Below are 27,957 nucleotides of genomic sequence, written 5' to 3'. Positions count from 1 at the left end.
TTTGGGACAGGCTCTTGCTAATTTGCCCAGGCTGTTCTTGAACTTGCAAAACCTCCTATCTCAGCCTTCTGCGTAACTAGAAAACAGGCTTGTGCCATTGTGATAAGCTTCACCATCAGGTGTTTTTCTGTTATAGTAACAGAAAACATACTAAAACATACTCCAGTTTTCCAATGTTTTAATAATAGATTCCTTTGAGAATCTGAACTTGAAAAAAAATGTACATAGGTTAAAATGCACATAAGGACAAATTTTTAAGGCCTGAACCATGGACCCAGGTTAGACTCTTAAGGTAAAACAAAGAGGACTTTGCAAACCGGCTAAGCTCTACATATACAGACCCAACAGGAAATCCATCCAGCTGAATATAAAGTCACTAAGTCAGCAGGTGACCGTACAATTAGAAAGTGACATCAACTCAAGGTCAAGGGTAAAATGAATGCAATATGGAAGTGAGCCACAGAATGTATAAAAAGAGGGTAGAGACCAATAAGGGTATTCTGGAACTTGTAAGGGCTGGCTGACCTAGAAGGGAACCAGTCTCCTGTGGTTTCACAGAGGAAGAGGAGTTGGGCGAGCCATGGAGGAGAAAGGTCTTCCTTGAAGAAGTAGAGGCTAAATCAGGATATAATGCCAGGGAAGTGTCCTGAAGCAGGAGTCCCAGTGCTGAGTTTCCCACAAAGGCACAATGCACACAGATTCCCAAGTCCACACCACTGCTTCTCGTGCCTCCCTCTCCCACTCAGTCAGCATGTCCTCCACATTCTATATCTTGCTTCTACACTGTCTCAGTTCTCTCTCTTGTTTGCACCTGCTTGCTGACTTTTAGCCTCAGGTTTATCTGCCTATAAAAATACTTATGGGTAAATCCCCTTTACCATGTCCTCCTCTTACATACCTGCAATGGCATGACACTTACCCCCTATAAGGTAATCCAGATCTTTTATAGTGAAAATAACTAATATAATAATTATTGAATATCTACACTAAATTAAACAATAGAAAATCACTTTTTGGGTAGGATGAATATAGTCATTGGAAGTTTTAAAGGGTTTGACTTAATATACACCAGGTACATAACTTTACATTATACCCTGCATTATCTCATTCAATTTTCATAATATCCATGTAAAGTAAGTCTAATTTTACAGATAAGCAAAGCTAGGTCCAGGAAAAATTGACTAATTACACAGCTAGCAGATATCTGACCCAGACTCAGTCCCAGGTTTAACACTAAACTATCTCTTTTAAGTACTCTGGGTGCTGTGTTTTTATAATAACCAGAGCCTCTGGCCTGATAGCTTATCCTGCTCTCTAGAACCTTCCTGAACAAATTGGCACATTACCCTCACTTTCAATAGGTTTTTAGAATTTCCTTCTAGTTGAGCACCCCCAGCTTCTTCACCATGGCTCTTGGCAGAAGTGATGAATATCTTTTGTTATTCATACACATCTTCTTCTAGGCAACTGGTAGAGTGCTTCATACCCCACACTGGAATCTGTGGCCACTAATATGTCCACCAGTCCATTCACATTCAAGCAGGTCCTCAATTTCAGAATTCTATTCTTTCCAAATTGATACCTCACAAAGAACCTCTTCTTAACCCATTCATTCCTTTCTTGTTCCTGTTATTTTCTTCTATTCTATCTTATTTACCTCTAAACTTGGACTCCAAAAAAAAAAAAAAAAAAACACCTGTGGGATGAATGGATAAAGAAAATGTGGTATATATACACAAAGGAATATTACCCAGCCATAATGAAGAATGAAATTATGGCACTTGCCAGTACATGGATGGCAGAACTCTATATTTATGCTTTTTTTAAAAAGATGCAGAACTCAAAAGGAATGAAAAAAATATTCAGAAAATAGTGAATGTTTTTACAAGAAATATAAAACTTCCTTACAACATTGTTCATAATGCTATAAAATCAGAAACAACCTAAATATCTAACTAAGGGACAATAGTTCTCAATTGAGGTGGTTTTGCTTCTCGAGGGGCATTTAGAAATGTCTGCAGATATTTTATTTATGGGAGGGGGGTGGTTACTGGGTATTGAACTCAAGGCACTTGCCTATTGAGCCACATCCCCAGCACTATTTCGTATTTTATTTAGAGACAGGGTCTCATCAAGTTGCTTAGCACCTCACTTTTGTTGAGGCTGGCCTTGAACTTGAGATCCTCTGCCTCAGGCTCCCAAACCACTTGTCAGCAGGTATTTTAGTTGTCATAACTTTTAGGAGTGATATTGGTATCTAGCAGGTCGAGGCCAAGGTAAGCATTCTCAGTGTCCAGGACTGCCTTTCACAACAAAGAATTACTGAATACAAAATGTTAATAGTGCCAAGGTTGAGAAACCCTGCTGTAGAGGGTGGTACTGTGTGGCATTATGGTCCCTCCATACAGAGGAGTGCTCTGTAGTCACCAGAATGAATGGGAGATCCTCGGAAAGATGTTCATATTTAGCAACACATGTTACAGTCTAGTATAGATATGTATTCTCAAACTTTTTAGAGAGGTGGGAAAGAGCATTTGGACAGAGTGCTCAGTTTACTTTGGGAGTGTTTGAAGCTTTTTTTTTAAAAAAAAAAATGATGGGTAGAGTGCAGTCTGGAGACACTGACAAAGGAGTGTAGGAGCAGTCGCAGCTGCTTTCCGAGGATGCTTTGGAGCTTTTAACTGAAACTAAGAAAAATCCAAAATAGATCCGAGTCTGTAAAAACAGAAGCTGCAGCAAGAGGATTCAGTGCCAATGCATCAACAAAAAAGACAACCAGAGCTAATGGAAGGGAATCTTCCTGTTTTTGTGTTTCCCACAGAGCTAATATTTTATGCAGATGATCAGTCAACACATAAACAAGTGTTGACACTGTACAATCCCTATGAGTTCGCCTTGAAGTTCAAAGTTTTGTGTACTGCTCCAAATAAGTATGTTGTCGTTGATGCTGCAGGTGCAGTAAAGCCTCAGTGTTGTGTGGATATTGTGATTCGTCATAGAGATGTTCGATCCTGTCACTATGGTGTAATCGATAAATTCCGTCTCCAAGTTTCTGAGCAAAGCCAGAGGAAGGCTTTAGGAAGGAAAGAGGTTGTTGCTACTCTTCTCCCATCTGCAAAAGAACAACAAAAGGAAGAAGAGGAAAAAAGAATAAAGGAACATTTAACTGAAAGTTTATTTTTTGAACAATCGTTTCAACCAGGTCTTATCACAATGGCTATACTTAGAACGTGAGCAAGGATTTCAACCAACTTCTGAGTAAATTTATCTTGAAAATATGAATGTGGACTGCCTTTTAACTCTATTTCACTCCATTAACATGCTACAAACTATTGAATGATTTCAAATAACTGCAAATGTATAATATATATTTTAAATTTCTCTATAATTTTATTTGAAGGATGCCAGCACATTATGTTACAGACAGACAGCAAGGCTGCTTCTGAGTGACACCTAGGAAACTATTTGAAGAAACTTTTTTATATCTATACCTGTTATGCAAAAGACTTTAAAACATTAAAAAAAATCATGGGTAAATAAATTGTACCTTATTCATCTAGTGGAATACTATACAGCAAGGAGAATGAATGAAATTACTGTTACACATAGCATATAGATGAATATCACAAACATAACTTTGAATCTGAAATCTCACAAAACTAATCTGCAGTGTTTGGAGTTATAATGTTAACCATGGGTCAGGTGGACACCTTTGTACACAGTACTAAATGTGTCCAATGCCCAAAGAACTTATACTCTACAACAAAAGAAGTAATCTACTTTCCAATAAAGTTCATTTACAAAGTTCAAAGTGCCAGCCACTGTTTATGATCATGCATTCTACAGTGGTTACAATGTAGAGACATCAAGGAAGGGAAAGTAAGGTTCATCCAGAAAGTAAAGTGTTCTTTTGCTCCTTCCTGGTGTGCAGGAGGGGCACTTCAACAAGGATTCTGGTATTTTGAGATTCACTGGAAATGATAGTCTGTGGACCACTGGGTGTATTTCTGATGGACAGTCCAAGAAGTTACAGGCTGGAGCCAGAGAAAACATATTAAAGGTCAAGTGCATTGAAAGGAAACAGATTTTTAAAGGTAGGCCTCTATGGAAAGGACAGATTGTCTCTGAGTAGCAGAATTATGGATGATTTTAATTATCTTCTTCATGAGATTTTCTACAGAGAACATGTATATTTTTGTAATAAAAGAAGAACTATGAAAGGTGTGTTGTTTTTATAAGGACCCTTAGAACAACAGAATCCGAATCATTGAAATCTAAGATTGAGAAAAACTTTTGCGCAGAAATTGTGAAATCTGGCCCCTCAAGTGCCAGACCTGTAATGGATAGGAAGGAAGCAGTCTGAGTGGCCGCTGGGCAAAGTGAAAGCAGATACCCAAGAGGCTTTGGGGAAAGGGTGGGGCCTGGAAGAGCAGAGGAGGCTGGTGGACAGTCATCTCCCAGCTCCTGTCATTTCTGCCATGGAGGAATGTGGAAAGGGCTGTTAGATCTCATGATTCTCCAGGAGAAGCCAAACAAATCTCCTAAATAGCGTTAGGCTTTTGTGTCAAAGGTTTAAGGAAACGATCTTAAAGGACAGAAGAACACATACATAGATAATAGGCTAGGCTGTTCCTGTGAGGCCTATTGCAACCTCCTGCTTGAGTGGTGTTTAAGTTTGCCTCCTGCTCTGTGCAGAAATCTCTTCTCTGTTTTAGCAGAAGAGGGAAGAGGGAACTCTCACCTCCCACCCTGGGCCCAGCAGCATCTGGAACACACTGATCCCCATAATCCTTGTTCTTGGGAAATATTAATGACTTAATCTCCCAAGCTCACTCTCACTCCTATGTGTCTTTCTTTCTCAGTGAGATTTCCATGCAAGACCCAGAGAAGTCCAGATCAGAGCAGGGCACATTCTGACTCAACTTGCCACAGACTGCAAAAGTGCCCTCGAAAGGCCTCCGTCCCAGCGCCTCCAGAGAAGTAGCCAGAGGGATTCCCAGCCATGGGTGAGGTGACAGCAGAGGAGGTGGAGAAGTTCCTGGACTCAAATATTGGCTTTGCCAAACGGTATTACGATCTCCACTACAGGGCCAAGGTCATCTCAGACCTCCTTGGGGCCAAGGAGGCAGCTGTGGACTTCAGCTACTACCACCCTCTGAGCAGCGTGGAGGAGAGTGAAATCATCTTTGATCTCCTGAGGGACCTTCAAGAGAACTTGCAGGCTGAGAAGTGTACCTTTAATGTCATGAAGAAGCTGTGCTTCCTCCTGCAGGCAGACCGTATGAGCCTGTTCATGTACAGGGCCCGAAATGGCATCGGGGAGCTAGCCACTCGACTCTTCAACGTCCACAAGGATGCCACCTTTGAGGAATGCCTGGTGATGCCCGATTCCGAGATCGTCTTCCCTCTGGACATGGGTGTCGTAGGCTATGTCGCACAGTCTAAGAAGGTCATCAATGTCCCCAACACAAAAGAGGTACTCTGTTCCCCATAAGAGAGGGTGGTGAGATATTATTCAGTGGGGCTCTGGGTACAAATGGGTGGGGAGCTGCTGGTCACCAAGTCTGGGCTGATGACAACACGGTGCCTCTAATTATTTACTTATTTTATTTTGAAAAAAGTTCAGACTTAACAGAAAAGTTTAAAATACTACAGACAACTGGATATTTTCATCCAAATTCACCAATCATTTGTATCTTGTCAAATTTGTTTTCCGACCCACTTGAGAGGAAGTTGCAGACATATGCCCCTTTGTCCCTAAGTACTTCACTCTGGATTTCTAGAACAAAGAAAGGTTTTATATCGCCACAGTATAATGACTGAATTCAGGAAATGCAACATTGCTGCAGTATTATCATCTAACCCACAGGTCACTTTCAGGCTGTGCCAACATCCCCGTCATGCCTGTGCAGCCCTGTCTCTTTAATCTACTTTAGCCGGAAACAAGTCCTCAGTCAATCTTTGTTTTCCATGGGGCTGATGTTCTTGGAAGTCACAGACCAAAATATATTTTCAGAAATGTCCTTCATTTGGCCTTGTCTGATGTTTCTCTATGATTAGATTCAGGTTGTGCACTCCTGGCGGGACTATCATTGAGGTGATATTGTTTTCCTGGTTGACATCAGGAGGCAGGATGGATGGCTGACTCTCTGGTTCCTGGAAATGTTAACATGGATCTCTTGGTTAAGCACTGGGCTCCTTCTAAGAGTCCAGCAGTCCACTGGATTCTACCAACAGTTATGACAAAGTTCTCTTTGGTTACCGTGGGCAAATCATGTCTCCTTTCTGGACATTAGCTTTCAAAATCTGCTATGCAGGGTCCACATACTCCTCTTCACCGGCCAACTCCAACACATCCTTTTAGATTGCTGCTTAAAAGTCACTTACTCAGACTGGGTATGGTGGTGCATCCCTGTAAACCCAGTGAATCAGGAGGCTGGGAGGCTAAGTCAGGAGGATTGCAAGTTCAAGGCCAGTCTCAGCAATTTAGCTAGGCCCTAATTAGCAAGAACTTGTCTCAAAATTAAAATTTAAAAAAAAATCGGGGTGGGGGTGGGGGTGGGGGTGGGGTGGGGCTGGGAATGTGGCTCAGTGGGTAAGCACCCCTGGCTTCAATCCCCACTACCTTCCCACCCAAAAAGTGTCACTTACTCAGGAAGGCTCTCCTGATTCCCCTGTTATAGAGTGACCTTCCTGAAATCGCTCATCGCAATAAGCCCGCAGCCAGGGCCCATGTCTGTTTTATTCCCCAGGCATTTATCCTAAGATCCAGCACAATGCAGGTGAGGAAACACAGCATAAAGATCACAGCCAGGTAATTATGCAGTAAATGTCTTGAGCCCATGTCACACCCAAAAGAATGACTGCCCCATAGTGGAAGGCCCATGTGGGGCTCACTTGCCATCACATTGGCCAAACCAGGAGCCCAAGTTCAACTATTTCCAAGATTCAGAACCTGGACTTTTTGTGACTTTGTCCCTACCTTACTATGGCCTTATTTCAGATGAAGGGTCTTCTTAAGTTAAAAAAAAAAAAAAACGGAGAGGCAGGGGGGCATCAGAGATAATTTTATTCAACTGTTTTATTTAATATTTAAGAAAAACAGATCCAGGAGATCTCAGAAAGGGGATCGTACAGGATCACCAGAGAGTTATGGCCAAGCCAGGACTCCATACCTACTATTGCCAGTATTCAAGAAGGTCATCAAGTCCAGGCTTGAGCCTCTGTGGACACACACCAGATGGACTCCCTCATGGCGTTAGTTTCTCCTCTTATTTCCCCTGGGGCTTTCAGTTTTTCTATTTTTTTTATGATGAATACATAAATTGTAGTTTACTCATCCAATGGAGTACCATACAGCAATGAGAATGAATGAATTTACAAATATACATAATAATATAGATTAATATTGGACTCCAGATCCTACTCAAAGAATCTTTCAGGAGGACTTGTCTAACTGGATTGGAGTCTGTTATCTCTCCAATTCTCTCCAGACTTTAATTGTACCCCACAGGATTATCTTATTGCTTTCAAAACCTTTGATAGCATAACTCTTAATATCTCTGTCCTATAGATGATGAAATTGAAGGCCAGAAATAATATTAAATAACTTTTTCAGAGTCACACAGTAGAAAGTAGCAGGCAGGGATTTTAAACTGGCTTTTTTTTTTTTTTTTTGGTACTAGGGATTGAACCCAAAGGTGCTTTACCTCTAATCAATATTCCCAGCCCTTTTTTATTTTGAAAAATAGCTTATAATAATTGCTGAGGCTATCCTTGAACTTGCAATCCTCCTGGCTCAGCTCCTGAGTCACTTGGATTATAGGTGTGTGCCTAGTTACTCTCTGGCCTTTAGACCATGATCTTAACTCTGATGTTCTATACTTTCTCAGTATCTAAAACATGAGGGCATGGGACTGTGTGTCCAAGAAAGGTCATTTCTAATCAAAGAGAAGAGAGTTAAGATCTTATCCTTTGAGATGAGATCTGGGTGTGAAATCTGTAACTTTCTAAGAATATGTGCTTGGCAAATCACTTAGCCTGATTGGATGGATTTCCTAATTTATAAAACAGTGATAAGAGAAGCCTGGGGCCCTTCTTACTTTCTGTAGCAGGAGGTTTCAATCATCTGACTCTTCATGTAACTCCTCCATTATTTTGGGGGACTCCTGTGCATATATAATTAATGAAATGATCTTTTCTCCTGTTAAACTGTTGTACATAAATTTAATTTGTAGCCCAGGCAAAGAAGTCAGAAGGGCAGAGGGAAGCTATTTTTCCCTCCCCTACAAATAGACTCTCGAATTAGATATCTCAGGTTTGGGAGGTCTGCTTCAGTTTCCTCTGGTAAAAGAGGTTGAAAACACTAACATGTATCTCAGGGTTGTTATGAGGATTTAATTAATTAAAATTTATACACAGAACAGTGATTGGTATACAGTAAAAAAACAATCAAAGATTTTGATAAATTCTATTTTTATAGATAAGGAAACTGGCACAGAGGGCTTAGGTAATTTGCTTTAGATAACAGCTAGTTGCTGGGCATGGTGGCACATGTTTGTAATCCCAGCAATTCAGGAGGCTGAGTGAAGAGGATTGCAATTTCTAGGCCAGCCTCAGCAATGTAAGCAAGGTCCTAAGCAACTAAGAAAAACCCTGTCTTAAAATAAGAAATGAAAAGGGCTGGGATTTAGCCTAGTGGTAAAGCACCCCTGGGTTCAATCTCCAGGACCCAAAACCAAAAGCGAACAAATAAAAAGCAAACCGCAATAAGAGTTATCATCCAGCATTGTAAGGATTAAGCAAAATTATTCTTTCTCATCTAGCAGTGTTCTTGGCACATTGTAATGGCTTCCATTGGTGGCCCCCATTCCTTATTTGTATCATTATGTTGTTAAGGACTTATTCTAAGTGATAGGTACTTCCCTGGGTCTCTGTGGAATATGAAGAAGAATCTAGCCTTATCCTTCTGTAGCTCTTGGTTGAGATTCTGTTTGTGGGAAAGCAGAGAACAAAGGTGCTGAGAGCTTCTGTAGACTCTGGCACTATGGGATGGAGGATCTTAGAAAGGTCCTTGGATTTCCCATATCTAAGCCTAACAGTTTATGGAGCCACCGTGCTAAGGGATGGCCTGTTACTTTCTCTTCAACCCTCAAAGTTCACCCTGGCAGCCAAGCCTGCCCTTCCCTGGAAGCTCTTGAGTCTGGGACAGTCTCCCTAGCTGTGACTCAACCCCGAGGGAGAAGTCAGACCAGTATTTGTGTGTTGTTTGCTTCTGTCCTCCTTGGGAAATCTTACTCAGTTCTTGCCTTTGGGCAGGACATAGTCTTGGCTGCCAAATAGAAACTGGAAGTGAAGCAGGGGAGGAGGAAGATGTTATGGACCAGGGTCTGGGTTGTCCCTGAAACCTCAAGTCATACTCTTAGCCCTCAGTGTTGGCAAAACCTGGGGAACGATTACAATCACTGCACTGTTGGGATAGGAAAACACGAATGGAGTTTTCCACGCTCTAACGTACCTCCCCACCCTAGAGGACTCCTACTTATTCTTGGGGTCTCCTTAGGAAGACTTGCAGTTAGGATTGCCAAGTAAAATATAAGATGGCCAGTTACGTTTGAATTTTATATAAGAAAAGAATAGTATTTTGGTATAAATATGTTCCGTGCAATATTTAGAACATATGACTAAGGAATTATTTATTACTCACCTGAAATCCAAATTTAACTGGGTATCCTGTATTTCCTTACTAAATCTGAAAACCCTACTTGGCACTCAATATTTATGAGTGTGTTAAGCTTTAATTCTTTTTCCTAGCAGGAAAGCCCATGAAGCTGTCTGTCCCCAAGCACAGTTGTCTTATTCACCACAGGTGACCAGCACCTAATCTAGTGACTGGGACAGAATGAGACGCTCTTTGCAATTGACTGAGTGAGTGAAAGAGTGGACAGCAGCCCTTTCCCAGCACCTCCTGTGGCCAACCAGTCCCATTTTTGAAGGCTGAACCCTGATAGGACAGCATTCTAAGACACTCACGTTTAGTCCTTCCCTTCCTGGAGATCTGGGACCTGGCAAACTAGACAAGGAAAAAACCTCCAGAAGGGCCAGAGCCCTCACTCTGTTTTTGCCAAAGGGGAAACCAAGGCTCAGAGGGATTCCAACTACTGACAGTGCATTGAGTAGCTCCTAAATCCAATCCTAGAACAAGCCCCTCCCTCTCTGGGGCCCCAAGCATTACCCATTCTGTGAAGGGCTGCTTCGTATTATGGTTTGAATTGTATGTTCATGTTTTACAGGATCCCCTACTATACTGTGAGAACCCAATAACCTCATATTATTGGTCTTGGCATCCTAGTGCCTGACCCAGAGCCAGGCTCAATAAATATGAATGAATGAATGAAGTGATGAGCAAATCAATGGATAAACCAATAAGTCAGTGAATGAATGAGTGGAGTGACTGTGGCACTTAGCAGTAAAGGAGTTGGCTATAAAATGAGGGGGGTGAGAGTGTATTGTGGCAGGGCTGATGTAAATTACTGAGGCTATATGTGAAAATTGTCTGGCCCTGAGCCTAGCCCATCATTACTAAATCATTAACAGATCTCATCATGGGATACAATAAAGCTTAGCACTGTGAATGTTTGAAAAAGAGAATTGGGAATCAGGAATGAGAAGGGTACTACATTGCTTTTCAAAATCTAAACTGTAAAATAAATAAATAAACAAACAAATAGATAATAAAATCTAAACTCTACCATGTCCTCCAAGACCCTGATGAATGCGGTTCCTGCCCCCTGTCTAACTTCCTTGCCCTCCATTCTCCCTCTCCTTCTAGATGCTTCAGCTACACTGATCTTTCTGTTGGTCAGAGCTACCAGGCTCATTGCCACCTTTGTCTTGCATTCTTTGTGCCCCTTGCCTGGCTCCTTTCAGCTCTTGGCTCAGCATCACTTCTCTAGAGAAGCCTCCCTGACCACCATCATTAACCAAAGTGGCTTCGGCCTGTCACCTCTTCCATCACTTCCTACAGCATCACCCAGTTTATTTCCTTCAAAACTGTTATACCACAAGCTAGAGGGAGAATGCTTACCATGAACCTGCTTTTTGTTTGTCTTTCCCATTTAAATGTAATTTTTAGCACCCCTCTTGTTCACGGGTATGGCCCCAGGCTCCAGAGCAGTTCCTGCATATAGAAGGCACTTTGTTAATTCTAACCAAATAAATGGATGACTTTGTGCTTTTCCTAGCCAGGCCTCTGATTCCTGAGCTTTAAAATAAATGGTTTGAGCTAAATGTCATCTAAGTCCTCTTCTGCCTCTGATCATCTGAAAGTGTATAATATGATCATTTAGAACGTACTGAACACATGCAGATGACAATGATTGTATAGATGCCAGTCATTTGGTAGCTGGAGTGCTCGTGAGGGAGTTCCAGGGCTGGTAGATTCACGGAAAAGAGGATTCTGGTGGATTTAGAAACATCTGCTTCAAATGCAGGCAAGGCTCAAGGGTCTGCTTTTCCTATTAGAGGCAAACTCACTGCATGAAATGAATGTGAGCATGCCCTATCCTAACCCATACTCAGGAATTCGTCAGTGTCCTTAGAGAATGACACAGAAAACTCTTCTTGGCTAATGCCTCTTTAGAGATTTTGCTTAATCCTCAAATGCTAATTCAAGTAGAATGCTACAGGCTTCTCTTAATTCCTTTACCCTTCACCTGGTTTAAAACAGCTTCACTGACAAGGGCATTGTCTATTTAATCTCACTCTAACCAGAAGAAATCCAAAAACGAAGAATATACCCTCAGAATTTTTGAATCATGGGAAAGATTTGGCAGACTTGGTTTTAGAAAAGTTCTATGAGCCAGGCACAGTGGCACACACCTGAAATCCCAGTGGTTTGGGAGGCTGAGGCAGGAGGATTATGAGCTCAAAGCCAGCCTCAGCAACAGCAAGGCGCTAAGCAACTCAGTGAGACCCTGTCTCTAAATAAAATACAAAATAGGGCTGGGGATGTGGCTCAGTGGCCAAGTGCCCTGAGTTCAATACCTGGTAACCCCTGGAAAAACGTCAAGTTCTATGAATTGGCTCTGTGAAATACATTTCCATTCTCACAAAGGCATGTGCTGTGCATGTTTGGGTTGGCTTGTGTCCTAAGCCACACTGAGAGTTGGGAAACTCATGGAGGCACCAGCAGCAGAAAGGTGCATTCTTTCAAATTCAAGATAACAATCCAGGCTCTGTCTCTTCATTCTGCACACATGGACTGCACCACAGCCTCGACTGGCTTCCCAGGCTGCTTTCAGTGGGGGATGTGAGGGGATGTCTCCTCTGCATCCCTATAACTTTGAGTCAAGCTCTATGTCCCTGTGTTACTATTACTGATTTATCTGTGAGAGGCCTGAATCTTAGTCATCTCATATTCCTGGTGTTTGGCAGAGGTCTGACACATAGTAGGGCTTCCATTGAGATTTATGGGGAGGGGATATCTGTTGAACTGGCTATGTGGTACTGAAACTAGATGTTAGAAAAGCTGAAAATAACAAATCCTTTTGTTCAATGACCTTGACCCCATGCTATCCACATCCCGATTTCTGTGAGAGGTAGCAGAACTGAGGACAGGTTCTGAAGTCAAACACACACACACACACACACACACACACACATACGTAACATTAGCTTCGAGTTAGTTCCCCCTTCTGTAAGATGGGCTCATGGTACCTATTTCATTAGCTATTAGGAAGAATGTCTTACTTAGCTTTTCATTGCTGTGACGAAAATACCCAACAAGAATAACTTAGAGGAAAAAAATGTTTTTGACTCACAGTTTCAGAGGTTTAGCCCATGATTGTCTGAATCTATTGCTCTAGGCCCAAGGAGAAGCAGAACATCATGGCAGAATGGCGTGGTGGAAGAGAGAGCTGCTCAGCTCACAACATAGGGGAAGCAGAGAAAGAAAGTGCTCTGCTCACCAGGGACAAAATATAAACCTCAAAGGCACAACCCCCTTACCTACTTCCTCCAGCCACACCCTACCTGCCTACAGTTATAACCCAGTCAGTCCTTTTAAATTATTAATCCATCAAATGGACTAATCCACTGGTTGGGTTACAGCTCTCTGATCATTTCATCTCCTGCATTAACACAGGAGTTCTGGGGGGACACCTCATACATATCAGGAAATGAAAACGAGATGATGAAGGTAAAGCGACATGCGCAAATACCTGCAAGTGATTGTCATTATTATACTCATTCAAGATTCTATTTTGGGCTTAATTGTCCTGATCTCAAAAGCCTCCTCCAAACCTCCCTCTCTAGAATGTCCCCCCTCCCATCCTCAGGCCCCTACAGGTCTGTGTCTCAGACCTTCTGGATTTTGGAGACTTCATCTCTGGCAGGAGTCATCTCTGGTTGCCCTGCTCTTGCCCCAGGGGAGTAGATGGCAATGCCTTCATTCCCTCCTCAATGAAGGGCTCTGGGTCATTTTATTGTCCTCGCTCTGCATTTGCCTCCTCATGTTGGTCTCTGCTTTCCTTCAGGATGAGCACTTTTGTGACTTCGTGGACAACCTCACAGAGTACCAGACCAAGAACATTCTGGCTTCCCCTATAATGAATGGGAAGGACTTGGTGGCTGTATTGATGGCTGTGAATAAAGTAGATGGACCCCACTTCACCAAGGGAGATGAAGAGGTAAGAATGCTTTAGAAGCTGCTGGGGTGACCATGCTGGCACATTCTCCTAGCTCATGAGGTCCCCCAAACTGTGCTATTTGGCTGGCCTCAGTTTTCCCAACTGTAAGACGGGGATTGGTCTGAGGCTCTCTGAAAGAGGTGGGATAGGATAATGGTGAAGACGCTAGGTTTTGCAGTCAGGAATAAAGGAAAAATTGTTCTTGCTTTTCCAATCTCTCACTGACTTGGGCAGGTCACATAGCTTCTCTGAACCTGTTTTCTTATTTGTAAAATGGTGATGATTTTACAGAAAGTAATAGCTGTCATTAATATCCTCACATCAACATTCTATATTCTGTGAGTTTTACATTCATAATGCAACATTTTATGAGTTTGCTTTCTAAATAATCCTTCTTCTTAAATCATTTCTGATGAAGCTTTTAAAATATTCAGACATTTGCTGATGGCAAAAGTGGCCAGAGTGTGGATTTTTCCTTCTCATCTGCTCCTCCTATGCTGTTTGATTTTTTAGATTCTTCTCAAGTACCTCAATTTTGCAAATCTACTCATGAAGGTTTACCACTTGAGTTACCTGTACAACTGTGAGACTCGGCGTGGCCAGGTAAGGGTTTGGCTCTAGGAATGGACTGGACATGTCCTTTTACTGAAGCACTGATATGGTTAGAACTGGCAGGACAGGTCGGAACGAAGGTGCCTGGGAACCATTCTACAGTTTCCAGTGAGATCCCCAGTGGTATCAGGCAGAGGAGGTTTGTAAAGCTGAAACCCAGAGTGATTATATACACAAAGTTTCAAGTTAGACAGCTTGGATTTTAATTCCTGTTCATTACCTACTCCTACACCCTGAGCATATCAGATGGCCTCTGAGCTTTAGTCTTCTCTTTTGAAAAACAGAGCTAGTTATGGTACCACCCTCAAAAGATTGCTATCAATAGTAAATTATGCCAGGCTGGATGGCACACACTAAAATCTCAGCTACTTTGGAGTCTGAGGCGGGAGGATCATAAGTTGTCCAACTTGGGTAACTTAGCAAGACCCTGTTTTAGTTATCTAGCATGCTTAAGGCCCTAAGTGGAATCCCCAGTACCACCACTCCCCCTCATCCACATAAATGAGATAATATATGTAGGGCATTTGTGTCCAATTAATATTCATTAGTTTTTTTTGTTTTGTTTTGTTTTGTTTTTTGTAGTACTGGGAATCAAACCTGGGGCCTTGTGCATGCTTGGCAAGTGCTTTACTACAAAGCTACATTCCCAGACCCTTTTTATTAATATGTTTATTAATAACATATAAGATAGAAAACGTACAGAGTTGATCACAGTATAAATCAGCCAGTTAATTCACCTCTTCAAGCCTCAGTTTCTCAGTCTATAATATCTATTTCTTCAGGTTATTGTGTCAATTAGATGAAATAAACTCAAAAAAAAAAAAAACAACTTAAAAACTTTACAGGATTGTTATTTTTATCTAGCTGAGTGAACTACTGCTCTGTGCCTCAAAAGCTCTGTATACTTTTTTGTATTTCTGTAGATACTGCTGTGGTCTGGGAGCAAAGTCTTTGAAGAACTTACAGACATTGAGAGACAGTTCCACAAAGCCCTGTACACAGTCCGTGCCTTCCTCAACTGTGACAGATATTCTGTGTGTCTCTTAGATATGACCAAGCAGAAGGTGAGAAAACTTCAAGGTCAGACATTTCCAAAGAAAATCAGTGCCATGACCAGTGTGTCCAGTCTAGCAGGTTCTGGCAAGGGGCTATGGGGGATTAGAAAAATAAAGACTCACAGATGCAGATTTTTTTTTTTGGTTAAAGAGAGAGTGAGAGAGGGAGAGAGAGAATTTTAATATTTATTTTTTATTCATCGGCGGACACAACATCTTTGTTTTGTATGTGGTGCTGGGGATCGAACCCGGGCCGCACGCATGCCAGGTGAGCGCGTTACCACTTGAGCCACATCCCCAGCCCCACAGATGCAGATTTTGAAGATAAATAGCTGGGATCAGGTGGAGTGCTGCTCTCTGATGGAGAAGCAGATCTAAAGAGATATGCCAGCAATCTTTATTTATATATATCTCATTATCAGGCTAAAGACTATGCAAGTATTATTCTTGGTATCCAGAAAGTTACAGGGATGGAAACATTTATGTAGCTTTTACACAGTTGAAGTTTATCGTTGCAATATTAGGAGCTTTGTGTAGTTCTCAAAAAAGTCCATTGTTTAAAGTTACTGTTAAGTGGGCAGCTTCCAAAGTAGTGGACCTGGTGAAACACTGTTGTTGTCTAGCAGGAGAGTCCCTCAATTCCCAGGAACTATGTGCCTGATATCAATGTCGAGGCTGATAAGACTCGGCATCCTGCACCCTTGCAAAGGAACACTCCCAGGCCCTAGGCTTGCCACAACCATGAGGTCATCAGAGACCCCAATCTCAGACACTGTTCTCCCATTCTCTGTCACTGCTTTCCCAAAGAAGAGTCTTTTTTTTTTTTTTTTTGTCACGCATGCCATCGCACAGGGAAGAGGCTGGGGAGTTTGCATGTTGTGAAATTCTTACACAGGTCCTAACTGAACATAGGCATTCTGGCCTTTAAAGGGGAAAGGTTACTCAAGAGCTCAGGTGGGTTAAAACAAGCCTACACTCCCTGGTCATTTAGAAAGGAAAGTGTAAGTGAGAAGAAGGTTGGTGAGGTGAGTGAGAAGTTTTATTGGTTGGCAGTCCAGAAGAAGATTGCCAAAGATTTCTGGATTTCTTAGAAAATGTACTGAAAGCTGGGTATAAAACTTTCCTATAGTTTGTCAAACCCAAGGTCAATGGAAGTAGAGACAGGTGCTTCATCAGGTCCTTAAAATGCTCAGGGGCCAGATTTGTAGCCCACATGGCAGCTAAGGAGGCAGAGTTTGATGCGATCCCAAGCAATGGTTCTCAACTATGTTCTCCCAAACTAGTTCTCCCATTCCTTTATTCATCTCTCTACCTCCTGAGACTAATCATTTTCTGTTTTAGAGGAGAGCTTCTGATTGTCCAGATTTCTCCTGCACAAGGTACAGGAGGACTCAGTTTCCTTTTATGTGCCTTGTTCTACTGAGCATGGTGCATAGACCATTGCGCACCCTCCTCATATGGAGTGGAGTGCATCACAGAATCTGGGGTTGGAAAAGATCTTAGTTTATTTATTTATTAGTTTTTGGCGGACATAACATCTTTGTTTGTATGTGGTGCTGAGGATCGAACCTGGGCCGCACGCATGCCAGGCGAGCGCGCTACCACTTGAGCCACATCCCCAGCCCCAAAGATCTTAGTTTAGTCCAAAGGCCTCCAGATTTGACAGTTCATCAGAATCTACTGAGTGGCTGAGTCAAATTGCTGGGCCACATTTTCTGATAGTCTACATCTTTTGCTTAGTGTTTTATAAACATCTGTCCATACCAATACATATAAATTCTTTTTAATAAGCCTTTATATTGAAACATAACATAGACCCAGAAAGGGGAATTATCACAGACTGAATATCCCTGTGTAATCACTATCAAAACTAAGCAATGTTACCAGCCCCTCAGCAGTTTCTTTCAAACCCTCTTCAATATTCCCACAGCTGCCTCCCTGAAGGTAACCACCATTAGACATTGACCACCATATTTGTTCTGCCTATTTTGAGGTACATTAAATGGAATCATACAACACACATTCTCCTGTACCAGGTTTCTTTTGCCCAACATTTTGGTTATAAGGTTCATCTTTATTGATCTATGTAGCAGTTTAAACTTGTGGAATGTTCCAACATATGAATAATCCACAACAATTTATTGATTTCTACTGTTGAGGAAATTTGAATTTTCAGATCTTGGATGGTACGAATATTGCTATTGTGAATGTTCTAGTATGTGTCTTTTTTGATCAGTTGTACCTGTTTCTGTTAGGTATTTAGCTAGAGTGCATTTTGGGGTAATAGCTTTAGAAGCCATTGCCTATCTGATTTTCCAAATGATTGAACCACATTTTGTACTCCCACCAGCAACGCATAGGGTTTCCACTCCAATACTTGGTGTTGTCATTTTTACTAACTTTCTACTCTGGTGGATATGTGGTGTTTTTCCTTTTGATGGTAACATGTATTTCCCTAATGACTGATGAGGTTGAACACTTTTTCATGTTTACTGGCCATTTGGATATCCTTTGTTGTGAACTGACTGTTCCAATCTTTCCCCATTTTTAAAAATTATGTTGTCTTTTAAAAAAATCATTGATTTGTAGATATTCTTTACAAATTCTGAAACACAGGTCTTCTGTTGATTATATGCATTACAAATATCTCCCCCGGCTCTGTGCTTCATTCTCTTAATGATGTTTTTATTGTTGTTATTTGGTACTGGGATTTGAACCCAGGGGTTCAAATCCCAGTACCAAATAACCACTAAGCCATATCCCCAACCCTTTTTTATATTTTATTTAGAGACAGGGTCTCACTGAGTTGCTTAGGGCCCCACTAAATTGCTGAGGCTGGCTTTGAGCTCATAATCCTGCCTCAGCCTCCCAAGCTGCTGGGATTACAGACATGTGCCACCATGCTGGACTTAATAGTGTGTTTTGATTAATATAAGTTCTGAATTATAATGTAATCCAGCTTATCAATATTTTTTTTATGGCTATTGATTTTTGTGCCACATATAAGAACTATTTCTTATCTCCAAGGTCATAAAGATATTTTTCTGTGTCAATTTCTAAGAGTTGTATTGTGTTAACTTTTACATGTAGTTCTACAATCTACCTAAATTTTTTAATGTATAGTGTGAGTAAGGCAAATATTAATTTTTCCATATTGATATCTAATTGGCCCAGTACCTTTTATTGAAAAAAGCCTCCTTTTCCTACTATTCAGTTGAAAAGATCATCTTTCTCTATCATACCTTTATCATCAGTCAAATATGTGGGGGTCTATTTCTGGATTTTTGTCTCATTGGTATGTTTATGTTTATATATTCTTCTATAATACCTTACTGCCTTGATTTTTTAATTTGCAAACATACTTCCTAGTTATAAAAGTAGCTGTAAATTTTTTGCTATATGTTAGATATTTTCACCATGTTTTATGTCTCTTATATGACTTTCTGTATTTTTATTTTCATATTTTTGTTCTTCAACTTGAATATTTCTTTTGTTTTATCTTTTATTAATCACCTAGCCTCTCTTTGATTGTGTCTAATTGACTGTAAAACTTTATATTGAATTCTTCATTTCAGCTATTTTTTTTAATTTTGTTTTTCTTGGTGTGAGGGATCAACCCAGGGCCATGCATATGCTAAACACTGGACTACTAAGCTATATCCCCAGTCTTCGTGTATGTTTTTCTTCAATTTTAGATTTTCCATTTTATTCATACACACTTTCTCTTTCTCTCTGTAATTTCCAGTTTTTTGTTAAGATTCTCTCCCTTTGTTTCCTTCCTCCTCCTCCTCCTCCCCCTCCTCCTCCTTCTCTTCTTCCTCCTCCTCCTCTTTCTTCTTCTTTCTCTCTCTCTCTCTCTCTCTCTCTCTATCGCTCTCGCTCTCGCTCTTGCTCTCTTTGTTCATTTGTGGTGCTGGGGATCAAGCCCAGGGCTTTAAGCATGCTAAGGAAGTGCTCTGCTACTGAGCTATATTCCCAGTCCTCTATATTATATTTAATTTCTTAGACATAAACACGATTACTTTAGAATCTGAGCCGGCACTGTGGCACATACCTGTGATCTTGGTACTTTGAAAGCTGAGGCAGGGGGCTGGGGATGTGGCTCAAGCGGTAGCACGCTCGCCTGGCATGCGTGCGGCCCGGGTTTGATCCTCAGCACCACATACAAACAAAGATGTTGTGTCTGCCAAAAACTAAAAAATAAAATATTAAAAAAATTCTCTCTCTCTCTCTCTCTCTCTCTCTCTCTAAAAAAAAAAAAAAGAAAGAAAGCTGAGGCAGGAGTATCACAGATTCAAGGCCAGTCTCGGCAACAAACAAACAAAAGACCAAGGTAGAGTCTGTATCTGAGAGCAACAGTATCTGTGGATACCTTCTATAGACCTGTTTCTATGATCTGTTTCCCTTCTTGATCTTTTAGTTAATTCTTATCTTTCACATTTCTAATCATTTTTGTTAGACCATTAGAGATATGTATGAAAAATTATAGAGATGATTTAAAACTCTGGAACAATGTTATTTCCTTCCAAAATGGATGATTTTACTTCTGGCAAGCAATTAGGTTGCTTAATCAGGGATTATGCTGCTTTCAAGCGGGTTTGCAGTCTCTGTGAGAGCTGGTCTGCTTCCGGTTCAGTTGTACTCCAGGATATAAATTTTGCAGGAGGGTGTGGATCCCAGCCTAGGGTGTTTTCAAGGATTTCTCTTCCTTGACAGGCCCTGAATTACAATTTTGTCCTTGACCAGTGAGTCATCTGTCAGCTTTTATCAGTTTCTTAGCTTCTCAACAACTTTGGCGTCAGCAAGTGGGTTGAAATGAAAAGTAGAATCTGGTCAGGCTTCTAGCACTGGCATCTTGGCTCATTAAGTGCTTGCTGCCTTGCTAGCTCTATGATTCCTTAAATCAATGTTTTTACATACATACACTCCAAATTTTGCAATTTTCCTATTGAGAGGCTTGATTTGAAATAAATAGCCATGATTAATCAAAGTAAAAATCCCCTTCTTTGTTCTGTAGTTCATATCTGAGGTTTTTGAATAGTCTGGTTAATTTATCTTTCCCCTGTTGTTGGGCATTAAATGTATTTCTAAATATTCTTGCAATTAAAGACAAAGCTGCAATAACAACCTTAAAGCTGAGTCCTTATGTACTTAAGTGAAAATGTCTATAGAGTTGTAAAAGTGAAATTATTAATTTTTATTTTGCTTTTCTCAAAATTTTTTGTCTAAGGGCTATACAATTTTCATTCTCACTCATACTGCATTAGAGTCTTTTTTACCAAAACTCTTACCAATTCTTGACATCATACTTTCCACCCCCTATTCATATGGGTAAAAACTAGTGTCTTTTTTCTTCCAGGTTTTTTTTTTTTTTCCCACTGATTACTCAGAAGAGGAACTATGTCCTTTTGTTTGTGATTTGATTTTTCTTTCTCCGTGCACTTCCGGACATATCACATGTCAATTGTTAAGAGTTGTCTGTTTCTTGTTAATTCATAGGAGCGCTTTGTATATGATGGGATCATACATCTGTAACATGTGCTGTAAACTTTTTTCCCTATAAATTATATTTTAACTTTGTTTATGACATCTTTCAACATACAGAAGATTTAAAATTTATTTTATGGCTTCTGAGCTTTAGTTTTTATTTAGTAAAACTTCCTTACTGCTAATGTTATAAAGATAATCTGAAAAAAATCTCATGTGTTGACTTTGAGTGTTTTTGTAGTATTTTGGGTGGTGGTTGTTGTTTTGGTACTGGAGAATAAACCTAGGGGGTGCTTTACAACCTACATTCCCAGGGATTTTTATTTTTATTTTATTTTTTATTTTGAGACAGTGTCTTGCTAAATTGCTGAGATTGGCCTCAAACTTGTGATCTTCCTGCCTTAGCCTCCCAAATTGCTGGGATTACAGGTGTGCACTAACCCAGCCTTATAGTTTTGATTAATATAATTTAATCTTTTATTTATCTTGAAATTAAGTTTATGATGTGAGAGAGGGGTATATTTTTTTTTCCTTCTATGTTTCTCCACTTAAAAAACAGCCTACCTTCAGGATTGGGGATTCAGTGGCAGAGTGCTTGCTTTGTACATGAAAGGTCCTGGTTTTGATTTTTGGCACTGAAAAGAAAAATAGAAGAAAAGAATGGTCTACTCTTTAGCCATTCTTTAGCATGCCACCATTTTGAATCCTCTTTATTACATATATTGCATTTCCATGTACCACATAGGCTTATTTTTCTGATTTTACCTTTAAAAATAAATAGCTCCTTACACGATTCTGGTGTAGTTGGCCATATACTATGATATTAGTATATGGACTCTAATTCTAGTGCAAATATTTATATGACTTTTATACTCTTGAGTCATATATTTTTGCCAAATATTACTAATTCCAGCAATATACTCTTGGCTTCTCCTTCAGGAAGTAGCAAATAAATTAATTATACGGATAAATGATTCCTTTTTAACCAAAATAATTTGTTTTCCTACCTTTCCTGCCTTCCTTCTTTCCCTTTTTATTTTAATTTAAAAAAAATTTTTGATAGAGTCTCACTATGTTACCCAGAATGACTTAGAACTCCTAAGCTTAAGTGATCCTAATCCTGAGTAGCTGGGACTATAGGTGTGCACCACTATGCCCAGTTCTCCCCCCCCCCCCTTCAGCATATTTATTTGCAGTACTGGGGATTACCCCCAGGGCCTCGTGCATACTAAGTACACAGTATACTACTGAGCTATATTCACAATACAATCAAAAGAATTTCCAAGCTGGGCACATGCTGGTAATTCCAGCAACTCTGGAGGCTGAGTTAGGAGGATCATAAAATCAAGGCCAGCCTCTTATTTTTGAGACCCTGTCTCAAAATAAAATAAAAATGTGTTGGAGGTGAAGTTCATGGTAGAACACTTGCCTAGTATATGCAAAGCCCTGGGTATAATTCTCAGTACTGCAAAAACAAATAAACATCAACAACAAAAAATTCTGAATAGTCAAATTTCAACCAGGCGCACACCTTAATCCCAGTGGCTCGAGTGGCTGAGGCAGAAGGATCAAGAGTTCAAAGCCAGCCTCTGCAAAAGCAAGGCGCTAAGCAACTCAGTGAGACCCTGTCTCTAAATAAAATACAAAATAGGGCTGGGGATGTGGCTCAGTGGCTGAGTGCCCCTGAGTTCAATCCCTGGTACCAGGGATTGTATACTTCAAGTGGATTCATTTTATAGTATCTTAGCTCAGTTTCTGTTGCTATAACAAAATTCATGAAGCTATATACTTTTTAAAGAAAAGAGGTTTATGTAGCTCATAGTTCTGGAGCTGAAAGTCTTAAGATTGGGCACCCCCATCTGTTTGGCCTCTGGTGAGGAACCAGTGGCAGACAGGAACACATGTGTATAACATCACATAGTGAGAGAAGCCAGAAAAATCCAGGGGCCAGGTTCTCTCTTTATAACAACCTGGTCTCTCAGGAGCTAACTCTGGTCCGTCAAAAATTAAATGACAAGGGCAGCATTACATATTACCTAGCCACCTTCCACAAGGCCCCACCTCCTCAGGGTTCCATTACCTCTACATTGTCACACTGGGGACCAAGTCTCCAGCACAGGAAGCTTTGGGGGATATTCTGAAAGCATATCCTAACCATAGTCTATGATACATCAGTTGTATCTCAATAAAGCAATTAAGAACAAAAAGAGAAGAAGGGAGGGGAGGGAGCAAATGAGGGAGAGAAATTTGCCCCACTCTCCACCCAACCCTGCTTGGCCATTCTCTTCTCCTGGTACAGCCTTCCGATCCACTCAGTGTTTGGCCACACAAAGCATCAGCCCAATGTACTTGTTCTTCTGGGCTCCTTTGGCCTCTCCAATCTCCTTCCACCACTGTTTCAGTTCTTGCTCCATCTACCTGAGTACTCTATTGTCTCCTTTGTGGAGTGGTGAGTTCCTCTAGGAATAAATCGTGCCTTATTTATCTCTGTATATCTAGCAACAAACAGGTTGTGGGGCTCAGCTAGGCCCCAGTTTAGATCTTCATTCAGAACTGAATTTCTTCCTGTTGCTAGTCATCTAGAAAAAAGGGCCCAACTGGGCAGAAGGCTGAGGACATGAAGGCTGAGTTCCATGTGGACTCCCTTGTGCTTGTCCTTTGGATGGTATGAGAACAAGCAAACCATCACGCTAAGATGTGTTGTTCAAACAGGAGAGAAGCAAAGGAAAAGTGCGGTTGGCCTCCTACCCATAATAACCCAGGCTAGCCAAGTACAGTTTGTGCCTACATATTACAGCTTAATGAACAGCCCTGGAGGTGGGAGGACCCAGACTTGACCCAACACAAGGTTTGCAGCTCTGCCTGCAAAGGAAACACAGCGCAGTAGCAGGCCAGAGACTGTGTGGGGTCCCACTGGCTTCTCCTCTTGAGACTGCGTGACCATACAGATCCTCTCCAGGCTCTTTTCTCTCTTCTCTGCCTGTCTTGACCATGTGAAAAGAAAACTTGAGGATAAAATTGATGTAATAGAGCTTTCTTGAGTAAAGAATGATTCATGAATTGGGCAGCACTCAGGGCCAAACGATGTCCAAGAGACATCTGTTCTGCAGCATGCTCACTGAGGTTTTTTAGATTGAACTAAGAGGTAAAATACAGACATAACTTGACTTGTTAAAGGTAGACATTTGCCTGATTTGGACCTGATCCAGTCAGTTGGCTGCCTGGGATTGGCTGAAACTTCTATTTGCTGTGAAAATATGTTCCTAAATTGGGTTTTTGTTCTTTTATATAATAAGTTAGGTTTCACTTTGTATTGTGGGAACTCAAATTGCTATGCAGGAACCCAAAGCACAGAGACAGCCTCAGGCTAATAACCTCCTATTTATTTTGATTTAATAGCTCCTCATTTTAGAGGCGGCAACCTTTCTTGTTGGATTTATCTGTTACATTTGGCACCATTGTGTATTTTTTTCTTTCTTTCCTTCTTTTTTTTTCTTTCATTCTTTCTTCCTCCTTCTTTCCTTCCTTCCTTCCTGTACTCAGGATTGAATTGACTGAACCATATCTTCAGCCCTTTTGGCTCAGGGTCTCACTAAGTTGTTTAGGGACTAGAGCCTCATTTGGTTGCCAAGGCTGGTCTTGAAATTGCCATCCTCCTGCCTCAGCTTCCCAAGTCCCTGGGATTGCAGGTGTACACCACTGTGCCCAGTTTGGGCACCTTTCCAATCAGTACACACACATCTGTAACATCATTGTTAATAGATTATTATCTACTAATGTTGTTAATAATTATGTGCCATATTTATTTTAATAAGTCCATCTGGTTGAACATTTAAATTGTTTCTTATTTTTCACTGCTATCAATGGTATTGCAGAGGGTAATTCTTCCCATCTTGTGTTAGTGTGTCTTTATGGTAAATTCCTAAGCCGTGGAGACCCCACTTTCCCTCTTGCGTCCCACAACACTGAGGGTGCCCCAACTCAGCTCCAATGTTTTGGCTAACAATTAGACAAGCCCGGTTCATCAGTATTTTGTAGGGCAGATGTGATTATCATGTAACTGCAATTAGTGATTCTAGTGAGTCTCACTGCTCTTCCATGCTTGGATCCCAGCAAGCTCTTCCCACCTTCTGGATTTTAGTGAACAGATGATTCATATCTGTTAACCTTCTTTTATTAGTCTCTTTTTCTTTTTTTTTTTAATATTTATTTATTTTTTAGTTTTCGGTGGACACAACATCTTTGTTTGTATGTGGTGCTGAGGATCGAACCCAGGCCGCACACATGCCAGGCGAGCGTGCTACCGCTTGAGCCACATCCCAGCCCAGTCTCTTTTTCTTTACCTATTTTCAAAACACCTAAACTGATTCCTTCATTCCTAGGAATTTTTCGATGTCTGGCCAGTTCTGATGGGTGAAGCACCTCCCTATACCGGTCCCAGGACCCCGGATGGAAGGGTAAGTCTCTCTCTAGCCTTTTCAATATAAACAAATGCTTAATAAAATTCAAATATAAGACACAGTAGACTGCTGAAGGACATTTCTTTTTTACACATGCTTTTATCTTCTCTGGGTTTGTTTGTCTCTCTTGAGTTAGAATAATTCTTCACAATCACCCAGGCCTGTCTTTTGCAGGGTTATCTTTAAATACTTACTGAAGTTTCACAGTAACCTGGTGACGTAGATTAAGGAAGAAATCAGTATCCTCATTTCACAGGTCTTCTAAATTCTAAATTCTAGAAAGACTTTTTTTGTTGTTGTTGTTCAATGCTGGGGTCAAATTCAGTGTCTCATGCATGCTAGGCAAGCACCCTACACCAAGCTATATCCCCATCCTGCATCTTGCAATAGGGGCTCATTCTAAAAATGAGGTTCAATATTTAGAATGAAAAATTGAGATGCCAAAAAGGTGTGCATGGGATGTGGATGTGACACATGGCACATAGAACTGGCACTCAAACGGCCTACAGAACCTGTTGAATAACTGAAGAAGCTTAGCAGGAACCTCAGAGGATCAGAAAATGTGTTAGTCAATTTTCCATTGCTGTGATAAAATACTTTATAAAATCAACTGAAAGAGGGAAAATTTCTTTTGGCTCATGGTTTCAGAAACTTTACTTCATGGTCACTGGACTCTGTTGTTTCTGGCCCTGTGGTCAAGAAGACCATCATGGCAGGGAGCATGTGTGGAGTAAAGCTGCTCAACTCATGGTAGCCAGGAAATGGGGGGGGGAGAGAGAGAGAGAGAGAGAGAGAGAGAGAAGCCTTATAACAAAGGCCCTCTGCCCAGGCCCACTAAGCTAGGAATCCATCAATGGATTAATCCATTCTTGAGATCAGACCCCTCATATTTCCATCACTTCCCAAGGCCCCCCATCTGAACATGGCTGCTTGGGGATCAAGTCTTCAACACAGGAACTTTGAGGGAACATTTAAGATTCAAACCAAGCTGGGTGCCATGGTGCACACCTATAATCCCAGTGCTCAGAAGGCTGAGGCAGGAGGATCACGAGTTCAAAGCCAGCCTCAGCAACTTAATGAAGCCCTAACAACTCAGAGAGACTCTGTCTGTAAATAAAACATTTTTATAAAGGGCTAGGGATGTGGCTTAGTGGTTAAGTGCCCCTAGGTTCAATCCCAGGTATAAAATAATAATTATGATAATAATGATGACCATGATGATGATGATAAGATCCAAATCATAACAGTAAGAAAGACAGTCTTATTCTGAATTGAGTATTAGTTCAGCTCTCTTCCCATAAGAATCTTCATTCTGTGTGAAATAGTATATCAGTTTCTCCCAGAGGCCTGATTCCACCCAAATAAAGAGCCCAGAGTGTGCACTCACACATGCCTGTATGACTGTGAATGATAAAGAGTCTTAATTCAAACTCTGGAAATTCAAAATTAACACCTTTGTGAGCTTCATATACACGACAGATGAGATTTCAAACTTGGAATTTATTTTGTCTGGTATATTTTATCCAAAATGACCTTTGTAATCTGTTGCCATCCAGTTTCAAATTATGTTTTTGCCCACACAATTTTATGATTGCATTTCCAAGGCTGAATCAATGCTGGGGATGTAGCTCTGTGGTTGAGTTCTTGCCTAGCATGTGCAAGATCCTGTTGTACCATCTAGGGGGGCTGGCTTCGTAGTCTCCATTTAGCAAAGAATTGAAGAACAGTACACAGAGACAGCAAATAGGAAGTAGGCTTATTGCAAAGATGACAGAGATACAGAGATAGACATCTCCCCAAAACCCTAAAGCTGGGAATCCAGTGGGGGAGTTTTGGCCTATTCTTTTTGTGGACTCTGGAATTTCCTCCTTTCCTTATCTACTCCCTTGTCCATGTGCTCTTCACTATTATTGATTAGTGCCTTCTCTGTCCACGTGTCTGTTTTTGTTTTTCTGTTGGATCCCCCACTTAGGAGCACAAGTACAGAATTATCAGTTTGTTTGGGTCCCCCATTTGTGTCCACGAGCACTTTTATCAAGCAGGAAGTTGACATCATCAGAAGACCTTCTCCATGCTCATTTGTTCTGGCCTAGCTCCCAACCTCCTCACTCGACATCTTGCCCTGACCACCTAAGCACTTCTACATCTCCCTCACTGGGTTTGCACAAAAAATAAAATAAAATTTTAAAAAAATGCATCATGTCTTGCTGTCAATACTATTTCAAAAATACTATGTCACTATGGGCACGATGGTGCATGCCTGTAATCCCAGCGCCTTGGGAGGCTAAGGCATGAGGATCACGAGTTCAAAGCCAGCCTCAGCAAAAATGAGGTGCTAAGCAACTCAGTGTCTCTAAAGAAATACAAAATAGGGCTGGGGATGTAGCTCAGTGGTCGAGTGCCCTTGAGTTCAATCCTAGGTACCTCCCACCCAAAATATTATTTGGGTTATCCTCCTTTTTTCTTTTTCTCTCCCTTGGTGCTGGGAATGAAATCAAGGGCCTTGCACATGGTAGGCAAGTGTTCTGCCACTGAGCTAAGGCCTCAGCCTGATGCCTTTCCTTTTCAAAGACAGCTTTTAATGTGCAGCTTTTCCATGTTGGCAGAGTTGATGTGTTCTCACAGGGCTTTTTTTTTTTTTTTTTTTTTTTTTTT

At 41.0% G+C, this 27,957-nt stretch overlaps 2 protein-coding genes across 3 annotated transcripts in view; both read left to right on the top strand.

Moving 5' to 3' along the window:
* The first annotated feature begins 2,654 nt into the window (after positions 1 to 2,654).
* Positions 2,655 to 3,512, top strand: LOC107135689 (motile sperm domain-containing protein 1). The gene has a single exon (XM_015477687.2). The coding sequence runs from the start codon at positions 2,755 to 2,757 to the stop codon at positions 3,232 to 3,234; it is 480 nt and encodes a 159-aa protein (XP_015333173.1). The 5' UTR covers positions 2,655 to 2,754; the 3' UTR covers positions 3,235 to 3,512.
* A 1,348-nt stretch (positions 3,513 to 4,860) lies between these two features.
* Positions 4,861 to 27,957, top strand: part of Pde6a (phosphodiesterase 6A) — a 72,686-nt gene continuing 49,589 nt past the window's right edge. Inside the window, exons 1-5 of one of the 2 annotated variants that reach the window (XM_015486083.2) lie at positions 4,861 to 5,476; positions 13,536 to 13,688; positions 14,202 to 14,291; positions 15,224 to 15,364; positions 25,225 to 25,299. In XM_015486083.2, coding sequence (XP_015341569.1) covers positions 5,003 to 5,476; positions 13,536 to 13,688; positions 14,202 to 14,291; positions 15,224 to 15,364; positions 25,225 to 25,299 — 933 coding nt within the window. In that variant the 5' untranslated portion in view covers positions 4,861 to 5,002. The remainder of the gene's footprint in view (positions 5,477 to 13,535; positions 13,689 to 14,201; positions 14,292 to 15,223; positions 15,365 to 25,224; positions 25,300 to 27,957) is intronic. The other variant, XM_015486088.2, reaches the window with a different exon arrangement.

Source organism: Marmota marmota, unplaced genomic scaffold (genome assembly GCF_001458135.2).
Source record: "Marmota marmota marmota unplaced genomic scaffold, marMar, whole genome shotgun sequence".
Lineage (NCBI taxonomy): Eukaryota > Metazoa > Chordata > Mammalia > Rodentia > Sciuridae > Marmota > Marmota marmota.
The sequence above is the reverse complement of the archived record's forward strand: the minus strand, read 5'-3'. Positions and strand labels throughout refer to the sequence as shown.

Bases quoted from the DNA above. Each gene is read 5' to 3' on its own strand.
- LOC107135689 (XM_015477687.2), top strand. From the start codon at position 2,755: ATGCATCAACAAAAAAGACAACCAGAGCTAATGGAAGGGAATCTTCCT.